A 22,834-nucleotide genomic window follows, 5' to 3' on the forward strand; every position below is an offset into this window, starting at 1 on the left:
CTCTGTGCTTAGCTCTCCAGCTGTTATCTCCAGCTGTAATCATGGTTAAACTATGGTTAATTTGTGGCTACCGTTTAATTATAGTAACCATGTTTTTGGTTTTATTTGTTTTAAAACTATGGTTAATTTGTTGTTTTTGAAAAAAAAAATGTTCTACATGATTTTTGTATTAATAAATGGTTAGAAATGGTTCTAGCCAACATGTATGTGTATAGCCGAATGAATGGGACTTTTATTTTGGAGTGGCCATGTGACGTCACACGCCTGCGCTGCTCCACTGGATCTGTTGTGATTCTGCTGAAGAAAGGTTGGTGTTTTTAAACATTTACAGTGCAGTCCAGTGTTATTTAATTTTATGATAAATGATATATTTTCAACGATTGGACAAAGACTAGGAAAGTCTTTATATGCTGATGATGGTGCCCTGTGGAAAAGGGGGAGAAATATTGAGTATGTAGAGAAAAGCATGCAGAAGGCAGTTACTGAGGTGGAAAATTGGGTTAATAAATGGAGCTTTAGGTTATCAGTAGAAAAAACCAAAGTGATATGTTTTTCAAAGAAGAGGAAATCCCCTAATATCAAAATTAACCTTTATGGGCAAACTTTAGAACAGGTAACAGAAATTAGGTTCCTCGGAGTATGGATGGATACAAAACTAACTTTTGCGTCCCATATAAAGAAAGTTCAAGATAAATGTAAAAAAGGAATAAATATTTTAAGATGTTTAGCAGGGGTAGACTGGGGTGCAACCCGACAGGCATTACAAAGAGTATATTGTGCAATGATAAGACCAATTATTGATTATGGTAATATAGCTTATAGTTCAGCATCAGAATCTTTGTTAAAAAAAGTTAGTGTCATTCAGTCTCAAGCATTAAGGATAGTAAGCGGGGCATTTTGTACATCGCCAGTCTCAGCAATGCAGGTGGAAATGGCAGAGATGCCATTAAAATTTAGAACACTTAAGCTAAAGATGACATATTGGAATTCTGTAAGGGGGCATGGAGACTCCCATCCAGTCAAAGAAGTACTCCAAAAGTGTTGGGAACATGAGCACACTAAGTACAGGAGTTTTGGATGGAATGCAGATATGGAGGCCAAGGAAATAGGAATTGATTGGATAAAAACAAGCCCAACTGTAGTAATACCTGTTATACCTCCTTGGTTGTTTCAAATGCCGTTAGTAGATCTACAGTTGCATAGTAAAATCAATGATAAGAATAGGTGTATGACTAAAGAGGAAATAGTAGATCAATATTTGCAACAAAAATATTTCAATTGTACTCAAATATATACAGATGGGTCAAAAAATCCAGATAACGGGTACACAGGAGCAGCAATATACATTCCATATTTCAAACACAGTGTTGTTAAAAGGTTAAGTAACAATGTATCCGTATTTACAACAGAAATGGTGGCAATTTTAATGGCAATGCAGTGGGTGGAGGAAATTCAGCCCATAAGTGTGGTTGTATGTTCAGACTCATATTCAGCCCTAAACAGCTTAAAAAGTGGGTCTTCTGCATCAAGACAGGATATTCTGTATGAAATTTTGCTGAATATATATAGAATCAATCAAATGGGAGTAAGTGTAGAATTTGTATGGATCCCTGCCCATGTAGGGATAGAAGGGAATGAGGAGGTGGATAAGTTGGCCAAAACTGCATTGAAAAAAGAGGGGGTTGAAATAGAAATTCCATTATGCAAATCAGAAATAAAAAGTATTATTAAAGCTGCAATTATAAGATTATGGCAAGAGGACTGGAATAAAGAGTCAAAAGGAAGACACCTATTTAACATCCAATCAAAAGTGGGGAAAGAAAGGAGGACATATGGAAATAGAAAAGAAGACACAGTAATAACTAGGCTCCGTATAGGACACTCCAAACTTAACTGTTCCATGTTTATTATAGGGAAAAGTGATTCAGAGTGCTGCAGTCATTGTGGAAGAACAGAAACAGTTGAGCATGTGTTATTACACTGTGAAGCATACAGAAGAGAAAGAAATCAGCTTGTTGGAAAACTAAGAGACCTGGAAATGAATGTCATCTCAGTCAAAGATATATTCCAGAATGCACAGAAACAGTCAAAGGTATATGGTTTTATTTTAAAATTTTTGAGAGATACAGGCTTAATTAACAGGATATAATAATTATATTTAATAATTATTATTGATAATTTTTTTTTTTTTTTTTTTTTTTTTTCGTCAATCTTCCTTCCGCTCGTTATGGTCTCACACTCCAACCCAGTAGGTGGCGGAAATGCACCATAAGCTGGTTTGCCACCCGCCATTAAACCTAAAGAAGAAGAAGAAGAACATTTACAGTGTTTACATCAATGCAACCAGTCGAGTCTGTTTTGTAGTTTTACGAACGATATGAAGTTGATTCATTAACATTGACCGGAACATTGTTATGCCTTATCTAACGTGTATGCAGGTTATTTTGAGCGAGTATCAGAATCAAGAATCATTTTATCAGAAACTCCGAGTCAATTGAATCATTTGTCTGTTTCAAATCACTAATTTCGAATATTGTACTGAAAGTATATTACATGTTATGGTTTTATGATGTTAAAGTACATTTCATGGAGTCACTGACAATTGTAAATGTGAGGCTACTGTTGTTTAATTAGAAAACGCTACTGTTAAACTATATTTACTATAGTAAAAACATGATATATTTTCTTAATAGACAAGCTCTCATTTGATTAATATAAAACTTGACATTATTTCAGGTTGTTTTTTGCAGTTTTTCTACTATAAATACTTTGGAAACATTAGACTTGATTTCTTGATTGTAGCGAATGAAATGTAACATAAATTCTAGTCTGCTTATATGTATCCCAGATAGCAAGGTGACATTGATTCAATGTTGAAATTCCATCAGAATCATCATTTTGGTTGAGGTTGAAAAATCAGTGCTAAATAATATTGGATCAATGTTGATAATTCAATGCTTTTCTGTGTTGAAATAAAAAATATTGAATCAATGTTGATTTTTGGTCAGCATTTCACTAGTGGAACTTAGACTGTCAATCCCTCATTCAATACTTGGCACATTTTCCTGAAATGTATTGAGCACATCAAACAATAAATTCTGTTAATTTTGTGAACTCATCACCACTAGCAGCACCAATAAATAAACAAATAAAACTGTTTGCAGAGTGTGTAGATTAACATAGAACTGTTACCATTAGATAGAAGTCAGATAAACCAGCAGGATATTATTAGCAGCAGTAACAGTAGTAGTTGTTGCATTTAATCATTAAAAACATACTACTACTATTACTGCTGCTAATAATGTGTTCATTAGCTAGCTGTTTTTGGCTATAGCTAGAGGAGCACATTCAGCCAGAGACTGATAATGAATAAATGCTCCAATGAATGTCTTTATAATTATTGTGGTCATCCAGATATATATTTGATATTAAATTATTTTTTATTTTTTTTTAAAGCAAAGTACTTTCAAATTATAATTAAATATTTAAATTATAATTATTTATTTGATTTATGATTTTATATTCTTTATAATTATGATTCAAATCATATAGAATTTGCATACATTTAATGAATCACCTAAGAATACAGGTTAATAGAGAGAATTCAGAGGGTTTTTTATGCGCCACAATCCAATCCATTAGGTGGCAGTAATGCAACTTAAAGCTGGCTGCCAACCGCCAATCAAATCAAAGCGCGGTATTCAAGATTTCAAATGCGAAACGGACGCAGACGAGGCAACGTCAAACTGTTTTATTAGAGGTAAGTAATAAAATATTTCTAAAAATTGACATAAAATATAACGCTTAGAAATAACAATAAAATAATCCGTGTAACTTCATTTACTTTTGTTACAGAGAGTTCCCTTTATTTGACGACAGTTGACAGATGTTTATTGATTCACCTCAGAGAAAAGAAGTAAGTTACCGTTACATGGACTTTATTTCATTTCGCGTGTATTTCACTATTCATCTTCCTTACAACTTGTGTGTTTTTATCTGGACAAGTCCGAGTGAGTGCGAGTCTGCGATGAGTCACATGAACGCGCGCCGTCCGGACCAACGACCGGCCAGGTAAGAATTTTTGTTAAATATATTACATTTCGGTTTGTTTTTCCACCAACCTCTACCAGATACAATAATGAGAGTGTTGTTTAAATGTTTGTGTTTCAACACTATGTGACAGCACAAGCAGACTGATCGCGATTTTGACATTCTATCCTGAAAAAATATATGAATGGAAAATTTTAATGTACGTTAATAAATATGTTTACAAATTTCTTATTCGTCCTACCGACCTAATTTTAATTTCTCTCAGCTCCTTCTTTGACTGATAAATAGGGGAAACCTTGCATTGTTTGATTTTTCTAAATTTTTATGTAATTAGTTTAATACATTTGATTATTTAATTTAATATATTTTTATATATTAGTTTGATATAACGTTAATACTTTAGGTTTTTTTTAACACCTTAAGTCAGTATGTCACAAAACGAATTTGCTTAACCTAATAACAGTGTTTTTCACCCTCCATTTTTTTCCTTTTTATAGGCCCATCAGAAGGACATTTCACAGCTTTGCTCACATCAGGACTGAAGAACTGGCTGAACCAGTGTCTGAGGCTTCAAGAGATGGCAGCTACCAGAGTGGACTCTTTAATGTGAAGATGCCAGATGTGTGATGGTAATTTACATTTTAAGATTAATTTATTTTTATTCTATTTGTTTATTTATTGACAAAAGCAAGTTTTTCATTCAATACGCATCTACCAAGTGAATACTGTTTTTAATGTTTTATAACTTAATAAAAAATATATATATACATTCCCATGACAATTATTTGTAACCTCTCCATGTTTTTTTTTTGTGCAAATATGTTCCTGACACCCTTTTAGGTCGGCTGTTTTGCTGTTGCAGGCACGTGTCAGGATGCTGTGAGCCGGCTTCTCGGATGAACTGGGCAGTAGAAGACTGAAAGATCAGCGTGAACAAAAAAAAACTCTATTTACAGACACCAGGCTCCAGGGTGTGCATGGTAAGTCAGGGTCCACATGGGTCCTTTTGTCCTAAATTTAGTTTGATCAAATTTAAATCCATTAAGAGTCTTAAATATCTTAACTTTAATGAGAAAAGCCTTAATTATTGTTATGTATTAACGAGGCAAAACCACCAACAAAATGCCATCAAGCACACTTTACTCAGGTGAATACATGCGTCATCACAGAAATACATCACGTGACTTATATACTGGCTCCTAAACAAGGAACCAATGAAAACCAGACATAAACCAAGTAATCAAGTAATCACCATACACATTATCTCAATACACCACATCACCTTCCCCATTTAAATTAACACCACATTAACTTCATTAATAAAAACATTAATTTCTACTCAATCTCTGAAACGTTGTGGTACTTTAATAGTCCGTTTAGAACGCCGCAGACCCACCGGACTTGCCAAGTATTCAGGTGGTTCAACTGATGATTCAGGCTCACATACAGCTGTTGATGTTCCATCTAACCCTGAATCTGGGCTGCCAGTTTCAGGCTTCTCCTTTTCAGGCTTCTGAGTCGGTAATGAGCTACGCAACTTTAATTGATCATCATAAGCCTCTGAGGAAGAATGACGTGGTCTCAATTGATCACCATGTCGTCTGTACACAGTGGTCGATACTGGATCACACACCTTGTACGACACAGGTCCAGTCTGCTGTACCACCACTCCAGATAACCACTTTGGATCTCCTCCCACTGTGCTGCGCAAGAAAACAGCATCATCCACAGCAAAGGATCTTTCTTGTGCCTGATAATCATGTTGATTTTTTTGCAAATACTGTTTTCTGCGAACAGCTTCATGAATGTTTGGTTTTAGGAAATCCAATCTGGTGCGGACATGTCTTTTCAGAAATAAATCAGATGGTGACTGACCTGTAGTACAATTTGGGGTGGTACGATAGCGCAATAAAAACAAAGATATTTTATCATCAATGCACATTTGTTCATTCTTCAATTTTTTCATGCCCAGCTTAAATGTTTGGACATATCTCTCTGCCAATCCATTGGTGGCTGGATGTCTAGGTGCACTGGTAGTATGGAAAATGCCATTCTGCTTCACAAATCTTTGAAATTCATCAGAAGTAAAAGTAGTTGCATTATCAGTCACCATTTGTTCAGGTAATCCATATGCAGAAAACACTCTCTTCAATCTGGTAATTGTAGCTTGAGACGTAATCTGTGGCATACGGAAGACTTCCAACCATTTGGAATAAGCATCCACTACGATCATGAACATATTACTCAGGAAAGGTCCAACAAAATCTACATGCAACCGTCTCCAGCACTCACCCGGAAATTCCCATGGATGAAGAGGGACTTGAGTCGGCATTCGTTGTTCTTGCTGACAGATTTCACATTCTTTACAACTTCCCTCTACATCCATATCAATTTTTGGCCACCATACATATTTGCGTGCCAGGGCTTTCATTTTAACAATGCCAGGGTGTCCTGAATGAAGTTCACGCAACACAGCTTTCTGAAATTTGATGGGTACGATCACTCGTGTGCCCCATAACACACATCCCTGTTCCATTGACAATTCATCTCTTTTAGCATAAAAATCAAATCTTCAATCTTCAAATCTTCAGACACTTTACTTGGCCAATCTTCCATTACATACTTGAAAACTTTAGGAAGCTTTTGGTCTGTTCTAGTTGCTCTGGCAATCTGTGATGCATTTAGAGGTGCCTCTTGAAGGTGATTCATCAGGAGGGTGTTGATATGCGCTGAAATGGCTTCTGTGCCCACATCTGTGATTTCAGGTAAAGGAATTCGTGACAAGCCGTCAGCATTTCCGTGATCTTCTGCCTTACGGTAACGAATGTGGTAATCATATGCTGACAAGATTAAAGCCCATCGCTGAATGCGAGCAGCAGCCATCATTGGGAAATGCTTATGTTCACCAAACAAGGTCACTAAAGGTTTATGATCAGTCATCAAATTAAACGACCTTCCCCACAGATATTGATGGAATTTCTTAACTCCATAAATGATGCTCAGTGCTTCCTTCTCAATCTGTGAATATTTCTTTTCAGCAGGGGACAATGTACGTGAAGCATAAGCAATAGGATGCTCCTCACCATTTGGCATTGTATGCTGCAACACTGCGCCAATTCCATAAGCTGAAGCATCACATGCTAAAGTCAGAGGTAACTGTGGATCATAGTGTACTAACACTTTATCACTGGTCAACAGTTCTTTACACTTATTGAAAGCACTTTGTTCTTTCTTCCCCCATTGCCAAACCACTTGCTCTTTTAACAGCCTATATAGTGGTGCCAACACAGTGCTCTGGTGTGGTACAAAACGTCCATAATAATTTACCAGGCCTAAAAAGGCTCGCAGCTCTTTCACATTTGAAGGTGCTGGTGCATCCTGAATAGCCCTCACTTTGTCCTTAGTTGGGTACACTCCTCTTCCATCTATCACATGACCCAGATATTCGATTTGTGTCTGACCCCATTCACACTTACATTTCTTCACTCTTAATCCAGAGTCTTGTAGACGCTGCAGAACTTGACAGAGAGTTACTAGATGTTCTTCCTCATCTTTACCCACGATCAACAAATCATCCAAATAGACAACAACTTTCAGATCCTTCATCAGTTGTTCCATTATCCGTTGAAAAATAGAAGGGGCCGAACTGATGCCGAATGCCAGACGATTATAGACATAAAGTCCCTTGTGTGTGTTAATTGTTGTATATCTCTTGGAGTCATCATCCAACAAGACCTGCTGATAAGCCTGAGCTAGATCAATCTTGGAGAATACCTTGCCTCCACTTAGAGTGGCTAAAATGTCCTCCATTCGTGGTAGAGGATACACTTCAGTGTTGGCAGCTTGATTGACAGTGACCTTATAGTCTCCACATAAACGAATTGTTGAATCTTTTTTAATTACAGGGACAACTGGAGCAGCCCACTCACTATACGTTACTGGAGATATAATTTTTGCCTTCTCCAATCGATCAATTTCCTTCTCCACCCGTTCTTTCATGGTAAAAGGTAGTGGACGACTTTTATAAAACTTTGGTGGCACATCCGGTTTCACTGAAATGTTAGCTTTAATATCCTTCAAAGTGCCCAACTCATTTTTGAAAACTTCATCATACTTTTCAAGCACCTCCTGGATAGACCTGGGCTGTCTCATTTGATTCACATATCGAATTTCTTTCAAATTCAACTTAATTTTCTGGAGCCAGTTCCTACCACACAAATTTGGTCCATTCCCTTCCACTACGATCAGCGGTAACTTATTTACTTGATCTTCGTATTGCACAATAACAGTGAGTTGGCCCAAAACTGGAATGTTTTCACCTGTGTACGTCTTTAGCTTTACGTGAGCTCCCTCCAGTGGTAAATGAGCAAATGACTGCTTGTACATTTCTTGCGAAATAATGCTCACAGCAGCTCCTGTGTCGACTTCCATCAATAAATCTTGCTGATTCACAGTAAAATTCGCTCGGAATGTCTGTTTCTCAATATCACTTAACACCGAGAACATCTCCAGTTCTGGCTCTTCAGCATACATATAAGCTGTAACTTTATGCTTGTTCTGTGGCCCAGCGGATTTATTCACATGTGACTTCTCTTTAACTCTGCATGCTTTCTTTACATGACCCATCTTTCCACAATTATGGCATTTCGAATTTTTAAAATAACATTCCTGGGCACTATGATTTCTTCCTTTACAACGATAGCATGTATATCTTTGGTGGTGAGTAGTTTTTTCATTTACCTTATGCACAGTTGCCGCTGAATCCTCCGTTTTCCTCAGCTGAAGCGTGTCCCGGGCAGCTGTTTCCATGCTAAGAGCAATTTCAAATGCTCGTGCAAACGTAAGAGCGTCTTCAGAAAGCAATCTTCGTTGGCATGCTTCACTTTGAATTCCGCTCACAAAGCGATCACGTAAAGCTTCATCCAAACTTGCACCAAAATCACATTTCGACGCACACTGTTTAAGTTCAGCAACATACTGGGACACAGTTTCATGGGGCTTTTGCACACAACGCTGAAATCGGAAGCGTTCAGCTATTATCAACGGCTTGGGCTCAAAATGGGCTTGTAGGATATCAACGATTTCTTTAAATGTTTTATCCTTCGGCTTTAAAGGTTGAACCAAATTCCGTAGCAATCCATAAGTGGAAGCTCCCATAGCACTAAGCAGAGTCGCCATTTGCTTCGCCTCATCTACATCATTAGCAATCATGAACAGTTCCACTCGTTCAATATATGCAGACCAGGATTCATTTTCTGGTTTATATTCATCCAGTCTTCCAATTTGTGCCATGTTCCTTCACATAATGTTTCCTCGTCGCCAATTTATGTTATGTATTAACGAGGCAAAACCACCAACAAAATGCCATCAAGCACACTTTACTTAAGTGAATACACGCGTCATCACAGCAATACATCACGTGACTTATATACTGGCTCCTAAACAAGGAACCAATGAAAACCAGACATAAACCAAGTAATCAAGTAATCACCATACACATTATCTCAATACACCACAATTATGTTTTCAATAGATCTTAACTTTGGAGAAAAAAAATATTTATTTTAAGCGCACTCATCTGCCATATTAAATTCTAATTACAATTTGCACATAATTTTGTAGTACATTAAGTCACATTTCCAAATATTTAGGACCCACCTTCTTTCAGTTGCACACTACTAATCAAATGTTTTACAACATTATGCAGTTTTAACATCCTGTTTGTTTTTATACTTTAGATGCCTTACAACAAGTGAAAGCTGAGAAAAGGAAGGCCTCAGATATCATCATTTCTGTGACAGTGCAACATTGGCTCCATTGTGGTCCTGTATGGCTTGGGGACATTGCCTTATTGTGGAAAGCCCTAAGTTTATCAGACTGTTTAATGAAGGACATCTTTTTTTAATAAGAAAAGTAGCTTCAATCCATGGAAAAACTTCAAACTTCAAGACCTGAACAGCAAACTGGTAATGTCTCAGTCTGTGGTATTTTAGTGTTTCTAGCTTTGATGGTTTTAATTTCCATTTACTTCCATTTTGCAGATGCAGGTTGCATTTGTTATATGCTGTCAGTTTTTACAGGCTCTTCTCCTGGCATTTGTTTTATAAATTCAGAATTAACTGTTCCATGTATTAAGGCCACTTTGTCTTTCATTTTATCATATCCTGTATGTACATTGTATTTTAAGCTCTGTCCCCCATTTCACAAGGCTAGTCCCAAACTAAACTCATGTTTAAGCTCTCTTAACCCTCTGGTGCTCTTCGTTTAGCAGTCACACGTGTGCTCTTCGCGGTCAGAAGTGACCGGACACCTGTAACGCATCCTGTAATTTTTTCAGTAAAACCATTCCAATTCATTTTTGTTTAATAATATTTTTTCTTTTTTCTTTTGCATTTTGAGAGGGTTTTGTGGTAATAATGAATATTTATGCTGTAATTAATATCCATTTTTTGCCATTGAGAATAATAAAAAAATTTATTTTAATTTTTTTTTAATTTTTTTTTTAATGAATGCAGTATTTCAGGTTGAAATAGAGACTCAGCCATTCAACACTAATTTTTGAAGGCAGATTAGCGCCATCTGTTGGTAAAAAACGAGAAAAACATCTGTAATGGCAGGTGTAACTTGATGCCTGTATAGTTCTCTACAAAGCAGCTTGTGAATTGCCTAGTTGTTTTTAGACAATTGATTCAGCATTTTTATTAGGTGGAATAGTTGAACATACATTTAAACAATCTCAAAGACTATTTCTTATCCAGTTTGGGATAGTTTTTTGTTATAAATATGATTTGAAGTGTTAATTTTTTGTATATGCAAGAGAGTGTGTGTCTTTTGCACTCTGGATATGTAATTTTTTTATACATATATTTTTATTTTATTTTACATCTTCTCAATTTGCTGTGTTTCAGTTCATTTGTGCATGTGTGTGTGGATGTGTGAGAAAGAGACAGAAAAATTCTGTACATTTTTGTATTTTTGTCGATTTCCCATTCATTTCCTGATGTCGGTCATTTTTGACCAAAGAGCACAAGTTTTTTTTTTTTTTTGGAATCGTGCCCTCATTTTTTATGTGTGTCCATAAAAGTCACTGAATTTGGTAGCGTTCTCATGAAGCTGTGATTTTTAAAAAAAATTCAAAACCGAAAATGTTTTGGTCAAAAGTGACCGAATAGAGGTGAGTATATTAGTGTGTGTGTGTGTGTGTGTGTGTGTGTGTGTGTGTGTGTGTGTCTGTCTGTCTGTGAATGGGTGTGTTTTAGAGTGTCACCCCTTCACTGCTGTGTACTTTTTTCAGCATTGTGGAGGATTTGTAGATTGTACACACAAAAATTCTCTGAATATTTGTATTTTTGTGAATTTCCCATTCATTTCCAATGGTCGGTCATTTTAGACCGAAGAGCACAAGTTTTTATTTTATTATTAGTTTTTTTTAATCGTGCCCTAATTTTTTATGTGTATTCACATTCCAAATGCCATAAAAGTCAATGAATTTGGTACTGTTCTGATGAAGCTGTGATTTTTTGAAAAATTCTAAACCGAAAATGCTTTGGTCAAAAGTGACCGAATAGAGGTGTGTATATTAATGTGTGTGTGTGTGTGTGTGCGTGTGTGTGTGAATGGGTGTGTTTATGAATGGGTGTGTTTTAGAGTGTCACCCCTTCACTGCTGTGTACTTTTTTTCAGCATTGTGGAGGATTTGTAGATTGTACACACAAAAATTCTCTGAATATTTGTATTTTTGTCGATTTCCCATTCATTTCCTATGGTCGGTCATTTTAGACCGAAGAGCACAAGTGTGACTATTTTTTTTACGACCACCTAGCCTGCTTGAATCATGCCCTCAATTTTTTTTTGTGTTGACATTCCAAATGGCATAAAAGTCACCGAGTTTCATATCATTCCGATTAAGCAGTGATTTTTAAAAATTCAAAACAGAAAATTTTTCGGTCAGAAGTGACCGAAGAGCACCAGAGGGTTAACTGAAAATAACTTACTCTGACAGATATTTAAATGCCATTGCCATTGCTTTGTCTCAGATGCACACTAGTAATGTGTTTTTCCCTTGCATTTTATAAAAGCTGTTTAAATAGCCTAATTTAACTAAGGTCTAGTCCTGATTTAAGCTAAGCCCTGTCTGCGAATCAGGGCCTATATCTTTTTAAGTTACCACAAAGTTTTTTGTTGTTTTGATTTTTTTAAATAATTTGTTTTACCTGAATTCAATGTTATTTTCTTGTTCAAACAGTGTGGGGCAAAAATAAACACATACTTTGAGTGACTTATTGATTCAAAACCATATTAATTACAGTCATGCATGTTCTCTGATTGAAAAAAGTAAAAGCATGATTGATTTGATAATGTTTCTATGTTAATTCAATGTTAAATAAGTGATTTAATTTAAGTTGAAGAAATGTTGATTTAATGACCATCTTGATCGATTTTTCATCATTGAAGTAACATTATTTCAGGGTGCAAAACTGATGAAAAAACAATGTTAAATTTCAACATTGATTCAATGATAATATGATTGATGCATTAGCATTGATTCAATGTCGATTCAGTGTTGGTCTGCTATCTGGGATGTTACTTTGTAAACGTGTTAAATTGTGATTTGGGTTCGATAGCTGTTTTTTTTAAATATATTTTTAATTTATTTTTTTTAAGTAAACAATATATAAAATATAGCCTTTTCTATAGACAACAAGCTGCATGTAAATGCTGGGGTAAATGTACCCATTAAGCCCACTTTCAGCTTTAAAGTCAAATAGAAAAGGCCAAGGGAAAAACATATTTTACGCAAATTATGATTTTAACCAATTCAGTGATTTGTTAGTTCCCTGACACATTTGGCAATGTTGAGTTAGCCCCAATTGTGTAATAAAATCACTAAATTCACTTTTTTTTTAAAAGATAGGCTTATACAGTGCCGCAAACACAAGCTTCTCTTGAATGAAGAAAAAAAAAAAAAAAAAAAAAAAAGCATTTCTTAAAGTGGGCACAATTAAAAAATTACTATGATGCTTAGTCCACAATATATTTAAGCTTCATGCATGTCTTTGTAAAGATATCTTATAATTTTTTAAAGGAAAACATTGTTTTCTTTTTCACCATTACTCAATGTGGTACCAATTAGGCCCAAGGTATGTTTTTTAATGAGAAATCCCTCTAGTTACAAACTTAGATCAATTTTCGGAGTGTGCTTTTACCTTACTAACCTTTTACCTTGCCTTATGTACTACTTTAATTTACAAATATATTTAGATATTTAGGCCTGCAAATAACACATTGTGTAGCACCTTTATATAATGGGTGTCTGCTAATATTTGATTGCAAAAATGAAATAGCTAAAAAGCTCGACACAGGATTTCAACCTATATGTAATAGACTGCACATAGTATTATAGCAGATGCAATCACAGCGAGCTATTCAACCACACTGGTATATGTACTAGCCCCTCTTTACACTGTTGCATAAGGTAGCTTCAGTCTATGATTCTTTGAATTTGCCTGTGTTAACTTGTGACCCTGTGTTGCCTGTGTGAACTTGTGACCCTGTGTTGCCTGTGTGAACTTGTAACCCTGTGTTGCCTGTGTGAACTTGTGACCCTGTGTTGCCTGTGAGAACGTTTTAGTTATGTAAAGAAAACTTTTATGGCTCACCAATAGGAAACGTTCTTGTGAACGTTCTGGGAACCAAAAACTAAATTCCCAGAACGTTTCCCTAACCTAAAGGGAACGTTCTAGTTATGTAAAGAAAACTTTCTGGTTCACCAATAGGAAACGTTCTTGTGAACGTTCTGGGAATCAAAAACTAACGTTCCAAGAATGTTTCCCTAACCTAAAGGGAGCGTTCTAGTTACGTAAAGAAAACTTTTCTGGCTAACCAATAGGGAACATTCTGGGAACCAAAAACTAATGTTCCCAGAATATTTCCCTAACCTAAAGGGAGCGTTCTAGTTACGTTAAGAAAACTTTCCTGGCTCACCAATAGGGGACATTCTTGGGAACGTTGTAACATTCCCAGAACGTTTCCCTAAACTTAAGGGAACATTCTAGTTACGTAAAGAAAACTTTACTGGCTCGCCAATAGGGAACGTTTTTGGGAACATTCTGGGAACCAAAAACTAACGTTCCCAGAGCGTTTCCCTGACCTAAAGGGAACGTTCTAGTTACGTAAAGAAAACTTTCCTGGCTCACCAATGGGAAACGTTCTGGAAACTAAAAATTGTTAGCTGTCCCTTACCAGTGAGCCGACTACTGAACTAGGGAGCTGATTGAGATCCAACACTGAGATTTACTTTGGATTGATTTGTCTTTGTTAATTGTTGTCCAGATAATTCCTGCTGAGATCCACACACTATTATAAAGATGGCATTTATTAAGGAGGAGAGCGAAGACCTGAAAATTGAAGAAACGTACACGGTCAAACATGAAGATACTGTGGAACAAACAGGTTGGTTTTAATTCTCATTTGATCCTTATTAAAAAGCCAAGCTCGATGATAATTTTGAAGCATGTCCAGGGGTGTTAGATACTTGAGGAAAGTATCTTTATTACTTAATGCACTTAGTATGATTTAAATGTAAACTTTTTAAATTTAATACAATTTCAGCTTGAGAAATACTTGTAAAATAGAAGAAAAAAGTAACATGTTAAATATGGCACTTTATATCGCTTTATTTTTCTCATTATAAATGTTACAATTCTCCAAAAAAAAAAAAAAAAAAATTTATAATTAAAGTTTAGTGATCATCTTACCAGGGAGTGGATAAAGGGATGATATTGAGTAGGGCTGTCAGTGAATTGTTCTGTAATAAAAATTATTACATGATTTGATTGAATGAATCACAAATAATTACTTATCAATAAACCCTAAATGCTCTAAATAAATATTTAAAAGTTTATTATTTTAGCAATGGGTATTGAATACACAACACAAAAGTGGCTTTTTCAGAAAGGTTTAATTCTGTCAGTCATAATTAATTCAACAAACATTCTTCAACTGGCTCATTATCTGGATAGTCCACCCAAAAATGAAAATTTTTGTAATGGCATGAGGGTTTCAAACATGCAATACATACTAATGAAAACTGTGGCACCATTTTACCATTTCTACAGTTTAGAGCAGTATTGGAGCCACTGACTATATTAAATGAATAATGAGCACTGCTCACTTTGCCCCTCGCTTCTGTGGAAAAGGAAAGGCAATTTGCAAATAATCATACACAGTATACAGTGGGAAAAAAATTATTTGATCCCCTGCTGATTTTTTTACCCACTGACAAAGAAATTATCAGTCCAAAACAATACTAACCAGCTGAAGAGTCATGATACCATGAAGTATTCTCTTTATTTCATAAATAAAAAGATTAGAAATGATCATGTATGCATATATAAAAATGCACAGAGACAGAAAGGCAGGTGAACAAACATTCGACATAGCATTAGGATTGCACAACAAAGACTAAACACAAACCAACTTATATAAACAGGCTTAATGACAATATGACAGGTGATAGTAATTTGCAATTAGTGCACATGATGAGCACAGGAACAGGAAGGACCAAATATGGGCAACAGAGGGGTTGGGACAATGGGCAAAACCAACACAGACAGTCCATAGGGGCGTGACATTACTCCCCCTCTCGGGAGGCGCAACCTCGTGCCGTAAAAAAGAAATTAACACATAAAGTCTATGAAGGAGGAAACTTCGGCAGAGGACAGACCCCCGAGAGGAGGACGATGAGTGTGTTCCAGATTGTTTTGGACGAAGGGAGGAACCATGGGGAAAACAGAAGGGACCCAGAGCAGGAGGAGTCAGGCGAGACCCAAGCCGTAGCCATGATGGTAGCCCACGGCGGAGCCGAAGGAGGGAGGAGCCATGGTGGAGGAAGGGCTGATGACTCCATGGGGCTGACCAACGGAGGCAGAACAGGTGGCGGTAGAGCCCATGATCCTGGACAATACAGAGAATCCAGAGGGCCAAGACAGAGCCCTGGCGACCGAGGTGGAGATTCGGATGTCCGTGGTAGAGCTTGTGCAACAGAAAACAAAGGTGGAGCCGGAGGAAGAGAGCAGCCCAACTGAGCGGGTGGGACAGAGCGACAAGGTGCAGCCGGAGGAGTGGAGTCCTGAGGCGATGGCGGGACGACGACTGACCAACGCGGAGCCAGTGTGATATTGGAGCCTGCCAGAGCTGGTGGACCAACGAGCGTCGGTAGAGATGAGGGCTAAGACGGAGGATTCTCCGGCCATGACGCCGATGGAGACTGGCAGACACCCGTGGTAAGCCCACCGCATAGATGGTGGGTTGAGGGGCTGTCAGGACACAGGGATGTTAGAGCTGAAGCAGCAGGGCTGCTGGACAGAGACAACTGAGCGAGGGTGGGTGGGAACAGATAGATTCTTCGGGGTAGGCAGGAAGTTCAATTTGTATATCCTCAGTGAAATCAGTCAAATTTTGTTCCAAATCTAAATGACCCAGGTCCAGGTTTTACTATCCTGAGCACCCTCAAGCCCCAATGAAACATCCACCGTCGCAGGGATTGTGGCAGCACCTGGTTGGACTGGCTTGGCTCAGGTGCTCTAGCGATCTTTAGCGCTGTCGCTCTCATTGACACTGGCTCTGTCTGAAGTGGGGGCTCGGGCTCCACGAGTTTGGGTGATGCTTGGCTGTGGGTCTTGCTGCGAGACATCTGATAGGTGTAACTAGACGAGGTTGTCCTCTTCCTCCGCTTCGCCTACTTTGTACACCAACCCGCGTGATCACATGACTTGGTTGATGTAGTGCTGAAGGATCCAGTCAGGTAAGGCAAAGCAGAGTTCATTGTCCAGCCCACACCCAAATTCTTCCATCAGGCAGACGTTGTCGCTGCTAGCATGGTGCAGGCGTTAAGGAACTCCTCAACATAGACCTCCAGGTCCCTGCCCCACTGAAAGATGAAAATGTTTTTTTCATGTAGGATGGTGTTGCCCCTTCTTGGAATAACATTAATGGAGATGAGATCCATAACGTGGGGGAAAACAAGCTGCTAAATTTGCAGGTTGCGATCTGTCACAGATGCATATGTGAAAAGCATGGAGACGAGGATTCAACGAAAGTTTGTTAATAAAATTTACACAGGGAAATCCAGACAGGGAAGGCAGGTGTAACGAATTTAGCTCAAAAAGGAAATGTATATAAATAATTACTATTATTTATATCGGCCGCCAGTAGTAACTGTAGCGGAATCAAATCACCATCAATTAATCTGTTCGTCTAGCGAACATTCAGGGTAATTTTATATCAACTCTAAGCAATGATATTTTCTTGGCCACAGAAAAATAACATTCATACAGTATTAATGCATAAGAGCATTTAGCTTGATCGGAAATCATAAAGGGACATTTATTTGCAAGGAAGAATCAGAGACTCATGTAATTTGTGCACAAGAGTTTTATTTACTTAAGACTACAGGCGGGCATACACGGTGCGATTTTTGAGGTCGTACGAGCTCGCATGCGATTTTTGTGGTTATCGGAGGGAATCGCCTCTTCTCGTATGGTTGGGGCTCGTATGGTGTATGACAACTTACGAGACGAGCAAGAGTGCTTTACGAGCACTTCACGACCTCACTATCATTTTTAAACATGTCAAAAAACTTCGGGAGCTGTCCGACTGAAGACGTGACATGTGTGCTGTTGAACGAGCTGATTTGTTGAGCAAACTGCAAATGACCAATCAGAAGCTAAAGAAAACCACAGAAGAAGATGAACATGACAGCGCCACAGAGGATAAACTCGCTGAACTTTGGCAAGAACAGCGAGCGCTGTATGAGGTATCGATCGGTGATCGATCACCTATTGTTTGCTACAGCTATTGCTAGCTATAGTGGTGGCCAACTAACACCCTCGACGTGCATAATACTACGTTGCTGTAGCATTGCAGTTCTAGTGTCTTTAATGCATATGCTTGTTAGCACTGCTGTAGAGGTGAAGTTTTGTCAAGTTTGCAACGAGTGTACACACGCAATGGTGATCACACGGTTCCTGCATGTGTAGCAAAGTGTCAAAGCTCATAATTTTTATATGCAGTTATGAGATAGACAGAGAGCAGTTGTATTGAACATTACATACACAGTTTATTATACACAGCCTTCCTCTCAGAATGTGATTGCCTCGGAAATCGGCAGGTTTTAAAATCGTGCCGTGTACCACTGCGTCCGTAAAAAAAAGTCACTCGTGACGTGTGCGTGACCATACGGTCTTCCGACTGTCCGAATTCGCACCGTGTACGGCCGCCTTAAGACATAACTAATCTAAACAAACAAACATACCATCACTCATACACGTTACAGGGAAAGATAAGGATAGCTAGAAGATTACAAGAAAAGGGGTGTGAGGCTGAGTTGACCATCTGAAAGAACCATCAGTTTCTAACGCAAAGCACAGCATACGATAGCTTACACAAAACATCTGTTTAGTGGAAGAAACGATACTTGCATTCGACCGAGAGTCTCGTGGAGCCTCTGAAGAAGTCCTGGATGGTTCCATTTGATGGCTGAAGTACTCCGAGGTTGTTCTTGACTCTATTCTGGTTGAGAGAGTCCTCTCTCCCGAGTGAGCAGTTCTGAGGAACCGCAGGCCGCAGTTCAGAGATGGGGATCCAGAGACTTCCCAGGCTGGGGGGAGTCCACGCAGCTCTATATGTTGAGGCCCCCCTCTGGGCCCGACGCATGGGCTCAGGGGAGGCCCTCCACACAGGCAGCAATCAAGATTTTTAGAAGAGCGAAGGCGGAGCTGTGTGTGATCCCTTCTATGTCTGTGAAGAGTAAGACCACTCAGGATGGGCCTGACCAATTAGAGAGGCTGAAATTCTAAGCGGGAGGTTTTGAAATAATGTGGGCTTTTATGACTCTTTGTCTGAGAGCAAGGTACTTTGCATGTGTACTAAGATTGGTATAGTTGCTGCATTCCTTTGGATCGTAAAACTGGTGTTATCAGTTGCCCTTAAGGGCCAGTTGCCTTAATGTTGGTCACATTGGGGGTTGTTTCAAGAACGCCAACCTAAAGTTGGCTTATTGGTTTTAAGGATTATTTGTTAAATGTAATAAATAAGTGTGTCTGATTGGTCCAGACGCTACACAGGTGAACTCAAATCCAACATAACATTAAAATTGCACAACAAAGACTAAACACAAACCGACTTATAAAGAGAGGGTTAAATGAAACTAGGACAGGTGATGTAATTTGCAATTAGTGCACATGATATACAGGTTACGAACTGAGATTAGGAGCACTCCCTTTTAAAAAAGACACCTGGGAGCCAGAAATCTTGCTGATTGATAGGGGATCAAATACTTATTTTTAATACTATATAAATGCATTTTTCTGGATTTTTTTAGCACACATGTTGGTAAATGTTTTGACGTCTGTTTCTGAGCTATTTAACTGGGCTAACTTTTATTTACCTTTTTTCACCATAGACCTCATGCCGCTAAAAGAGGAGTGCATAGTACCGAATAAAACAGAAGAGAAAGAACAATATGAGACTCATCATGATTTTATAACTGGAGAAGAATCTTTCAGTTGGCAACAGACTAAAGAGACTTTAACACGGAAAAGAAACCTTGAAGTCCACAAGAGAATTCACACTAGAGAGAAGCCTTTTACCTGCCAACAGTGTGGAAAAAGTTTCAATGGAAAAGGAGACCTTACCATGCACATAAGAACTCACACTTTGGAGTGCCCATTCACCTGCCAACAGTGTGGAAAGAGTTTTACTCAAAAAGTTAGCCTCAACAGACACATGAGAATTCACACTGGAGACAAGCCTTACACCTGCCAACATTGTGGAAAGAGTTTCAACCATGAAGGAAACTTTCACAGGCACATGAGGGTTCACACTGAAGGGATGCCTTTCTCCTGCCAACAGTGTGGGAAAATATTCTGTACAAAAGTAAACCTTAGTAACCACATGATAGTTCACACAAGGAAGAGCCTGTTCACCTGTCAAGTGTGTGGAAAGAGTTTCACTCAAAAAGTAAGCCTTAAAGGGCACATGAGAGTTCACACTGGGGAGTGCCCATTCACCTGCCAACAGTGTGGAAAGAGTTTTACTCAAAAAGCGGGCCTCAACAAACACATAAGAATTCACACTGGAGACAAGCCTTACATCTGCAAACAGTGTGGAAAGAGATTCATTCAAAAAGGAGGCCTTGAAGTTCACATGAGAGTTCACATTACAGATAATTTTACCTGCCAATTGTGTGGCGTTAGCTTCGTTAAAAAAGGATTCCTTAAAAGACACATGAGAATCCACACTGAGAAGAAGTGTTACGTCTGCCAACAGTGTGGAAAAAGTTTCCACCAAAAAGGATACCTTACCAAGCATATGAGGGTTCACACTGGAGAAAAGCCTTACTCCTGTCCTGAGTGTGGAAAGAGTTTCGGCCAATATGGATACCTCGAAGTGCACATGAGAGTTCACACTCGAGAGAAGCCTTACACCTGTAAACAGTGTGGAAAAACTTTTACTCAAAAAGGAAACCTTAACAAGCACATGAAAAAAATGCACTGCATATCTTAAAAACAGGAGACTGGTTCAACCAGATTCTACAGGGTGGGCCATTTATATGGATACATCTTAATAAAATGGGAATGGTTGGTGATATTATCGTCCTGTTTGTGGCACATTAGGGGCAAACTTTTCAAGATACGGTAACACCAAGCACACCATTGTTTTTCTTGTGAAATTCCCAATAAGTTTGATATGTCACATGACCCTCTTCCTATTGAAAAAAAAAAAAGTTGGATCCAAGATGGCCGACTTCAAAATGGCCAGCATGGTCACCGCCCATCTTGAAAAGTTTGCCCCCTCACAAATACTAATGTGCCACAAACAGGACGTTAATATCACCAACCATTCCCATTTTATTAAGGTGTATCCAAATAAATGGCCCACCCTGTAGAAGTAGAATCCTGTTGAAAACACACCAGTCTTCCTGCAAACTTTTCAAGATGGGTGGTGACCATGCTGGCCATTTTGAAGTGGGCCATCTTGGATCCAACTTTAGTTTTTTTGTTTTCAATAGGAAGAGGGTCATGTGACACATCCAACTTATTGGGAATTTTGCAAGAAAAACAATGGCGTGCTTGGTTTTAACGTATCTTGAAAAGTTTGCCCCCTCACGTATACTAATGTGCCACAAACAAGACATTAATATCACCAACCATTACCATTTTATTAAGGTGTATCCATATAAATGGCCCACCCTGTAGAATTATGTTGAAAACAAACCAGTCTTCCTGCAAACTTTTCAAGATGGGTGGTGACCATGCTGGCCATTTTGAAGTGGGACATCTTGGATCCAACTTTAGTTTTTTTGTTTTCAATAGGAAGAGGGTCATGTGCCACGTCAAACTTATTGGGAATTTCACAAGAAAAACAATGGCGTGCTTGGTTTTAACGAATCTTGAAAAGTTTGCCCCCTCATATATACTAATGTGCCACAAACAAGACATTAATATCACCAAACCATTACCATTTTATTAAGGTGTATCCATATGAATGGCCCACCCTGTATTCTGAGAAGGTGCTTTGTAGCACCGTTAGAGTTGGGGTACATAATCTTGGATTTGGACTTAAGTCTGAGCTTTGTTGTTCCTCTGCGCTGAGTCTTGTCATGTGTTTCTCAGTGCTGTTTTCACATTGGTTTCCTTTTTCATGCGCTTTCATGCAATTTTACAATGAATTATTCAATTTCTGCCCCTGAATACTAGTGTTATTGATTTTATTAGTAACTTGAACTTGAACACATTAGTAACTTTATTAGTAACATGAACTATACACAAACTTTAAAATTAAGACTGATTTTATATTAGTGTTTGTGTAAAGCTGTGTAAGAGAATTTGACTCTGTTCAAAACACCTCTGCTTTACATCGTGAATATTGTCTGTCATATTACTCCCATTTCAAAAAAAGATCACTGAGAAATTAATACAGTAATAACTCTACGAGGTTGATTGTGGTGTATTGTTTCCCCATTAGGGTTGGACATCTAAGGTATAATGCCGATCCGATACGCATCTCGATACAAAGTATCCGATCCGATATATTAACGATACATTTGTGACATATTGCGATGCAATACGATACGATTCACACCGATATCACGATACGATGCGATAACTCAGCACTAACTAATTAGATCAAGTTTATGTGATGATGTGAAAGAGGATGCGGTGCCATTGAATCAGTTTGATTATTTATTAACCAAGTAAAACCAAGACTTTTTGATTATGTATATATATTAGACAGATTTAAAGCTCCTGAATTCTTTAATTCAGACATTCTAAACAACTACAGAGTACTTTTTCTAAAGTAAGTGAACCTGCCAAACAGAACAACAGGGAGATGCCAAAATACCACTCACTAAACCTGTCCATTTGAACTGGACTGACTGAATATCTACTGTTTGTTTCCATCATAAAATGAACATACAAATGAAAAATACAGCAAATACATTCTATATATGTTGATGCTGGTGCTCATATGTGCATAAACACCACTGACCCTCACAAGATCCACCTCTATGGGTGAGCATCCATTATAAAACACCCACAAGACATTCATTTTGAGAACTATGCAAATATTTTGAAATTTCACACAAAAACACTATGGATCAGAGCCCCGAAAGTATGACTAGTTTATGAATCAACAGCGGACTTATGCGTACCTAGAATCCGATATGCAAGAGTGTCATTGTTACTATTACTCTGATCGTCTTTACTTTCACATTAGTGCG

At 38.1% G+C, this 22,834-nt stretch overlaps 1 protein-coding gene across 2 annotated transcripts; it reads left to right on the forward strand.

The window, feature by feature from the left end:
* The first annotated feature begins 1,917 nt into the window (after positions 1-1,917).
* On the forward strand, positions 1,918-22,005 carry LOC141305418 (uncharacterized). Of its 2 annotated transcripts, XM_073832521.1 has the most exons (7): positions 1,918-2,092; positions 2,250-4,071; positions 4,548-4,679; positions 4,891-5,030; positions 9,789-10,016; positions 14,383-14,502; positions 19,514-22,005. In XM_073832521.1, exons 6-7 carry the CDS (start codon positions 14,418-14,420, stop codon positions 20,614-20,616), a joined length of 1,188 nt encoding a protein of 395 aa, XP_073688622.1. In that variant the 5' UTR covers positions 1,918-2,092; positions 2,250-4,071; positions 4,548-4,679; positions 4,891-5,030; positions 9,789-10,016; positions 14,383-14,417; the 3' UTR covers positions 20,617-22,005. The 2 variants fall into 2 exon arrangements, with proteins under 2 accessions (XP_073688622.1, XP_073688623.1); XM_073832522.1 differs by having other exon boundaries at positions 2,253-4,679.
* The last annotated feature ends 829 nt before the right edge of the window (positions 22,006-22,834 follow it).

The sequence above is a fragment of the Garra rufa genome, unplaced genomic scaffold, assembly GCF_049309525.1.
Source record: "Garra rufa unplaced genomic scaffold, GarRuf1.0 hap1_unplaced_002, whole genome shotgun sequence".
In the NCBI taxonomy this organism is placed as follows: Eukaryota; Metazoa; Chordata; class Actinopteri; order Cypriniformes; family Cyprinidae; genus Garra; species Garra rufa.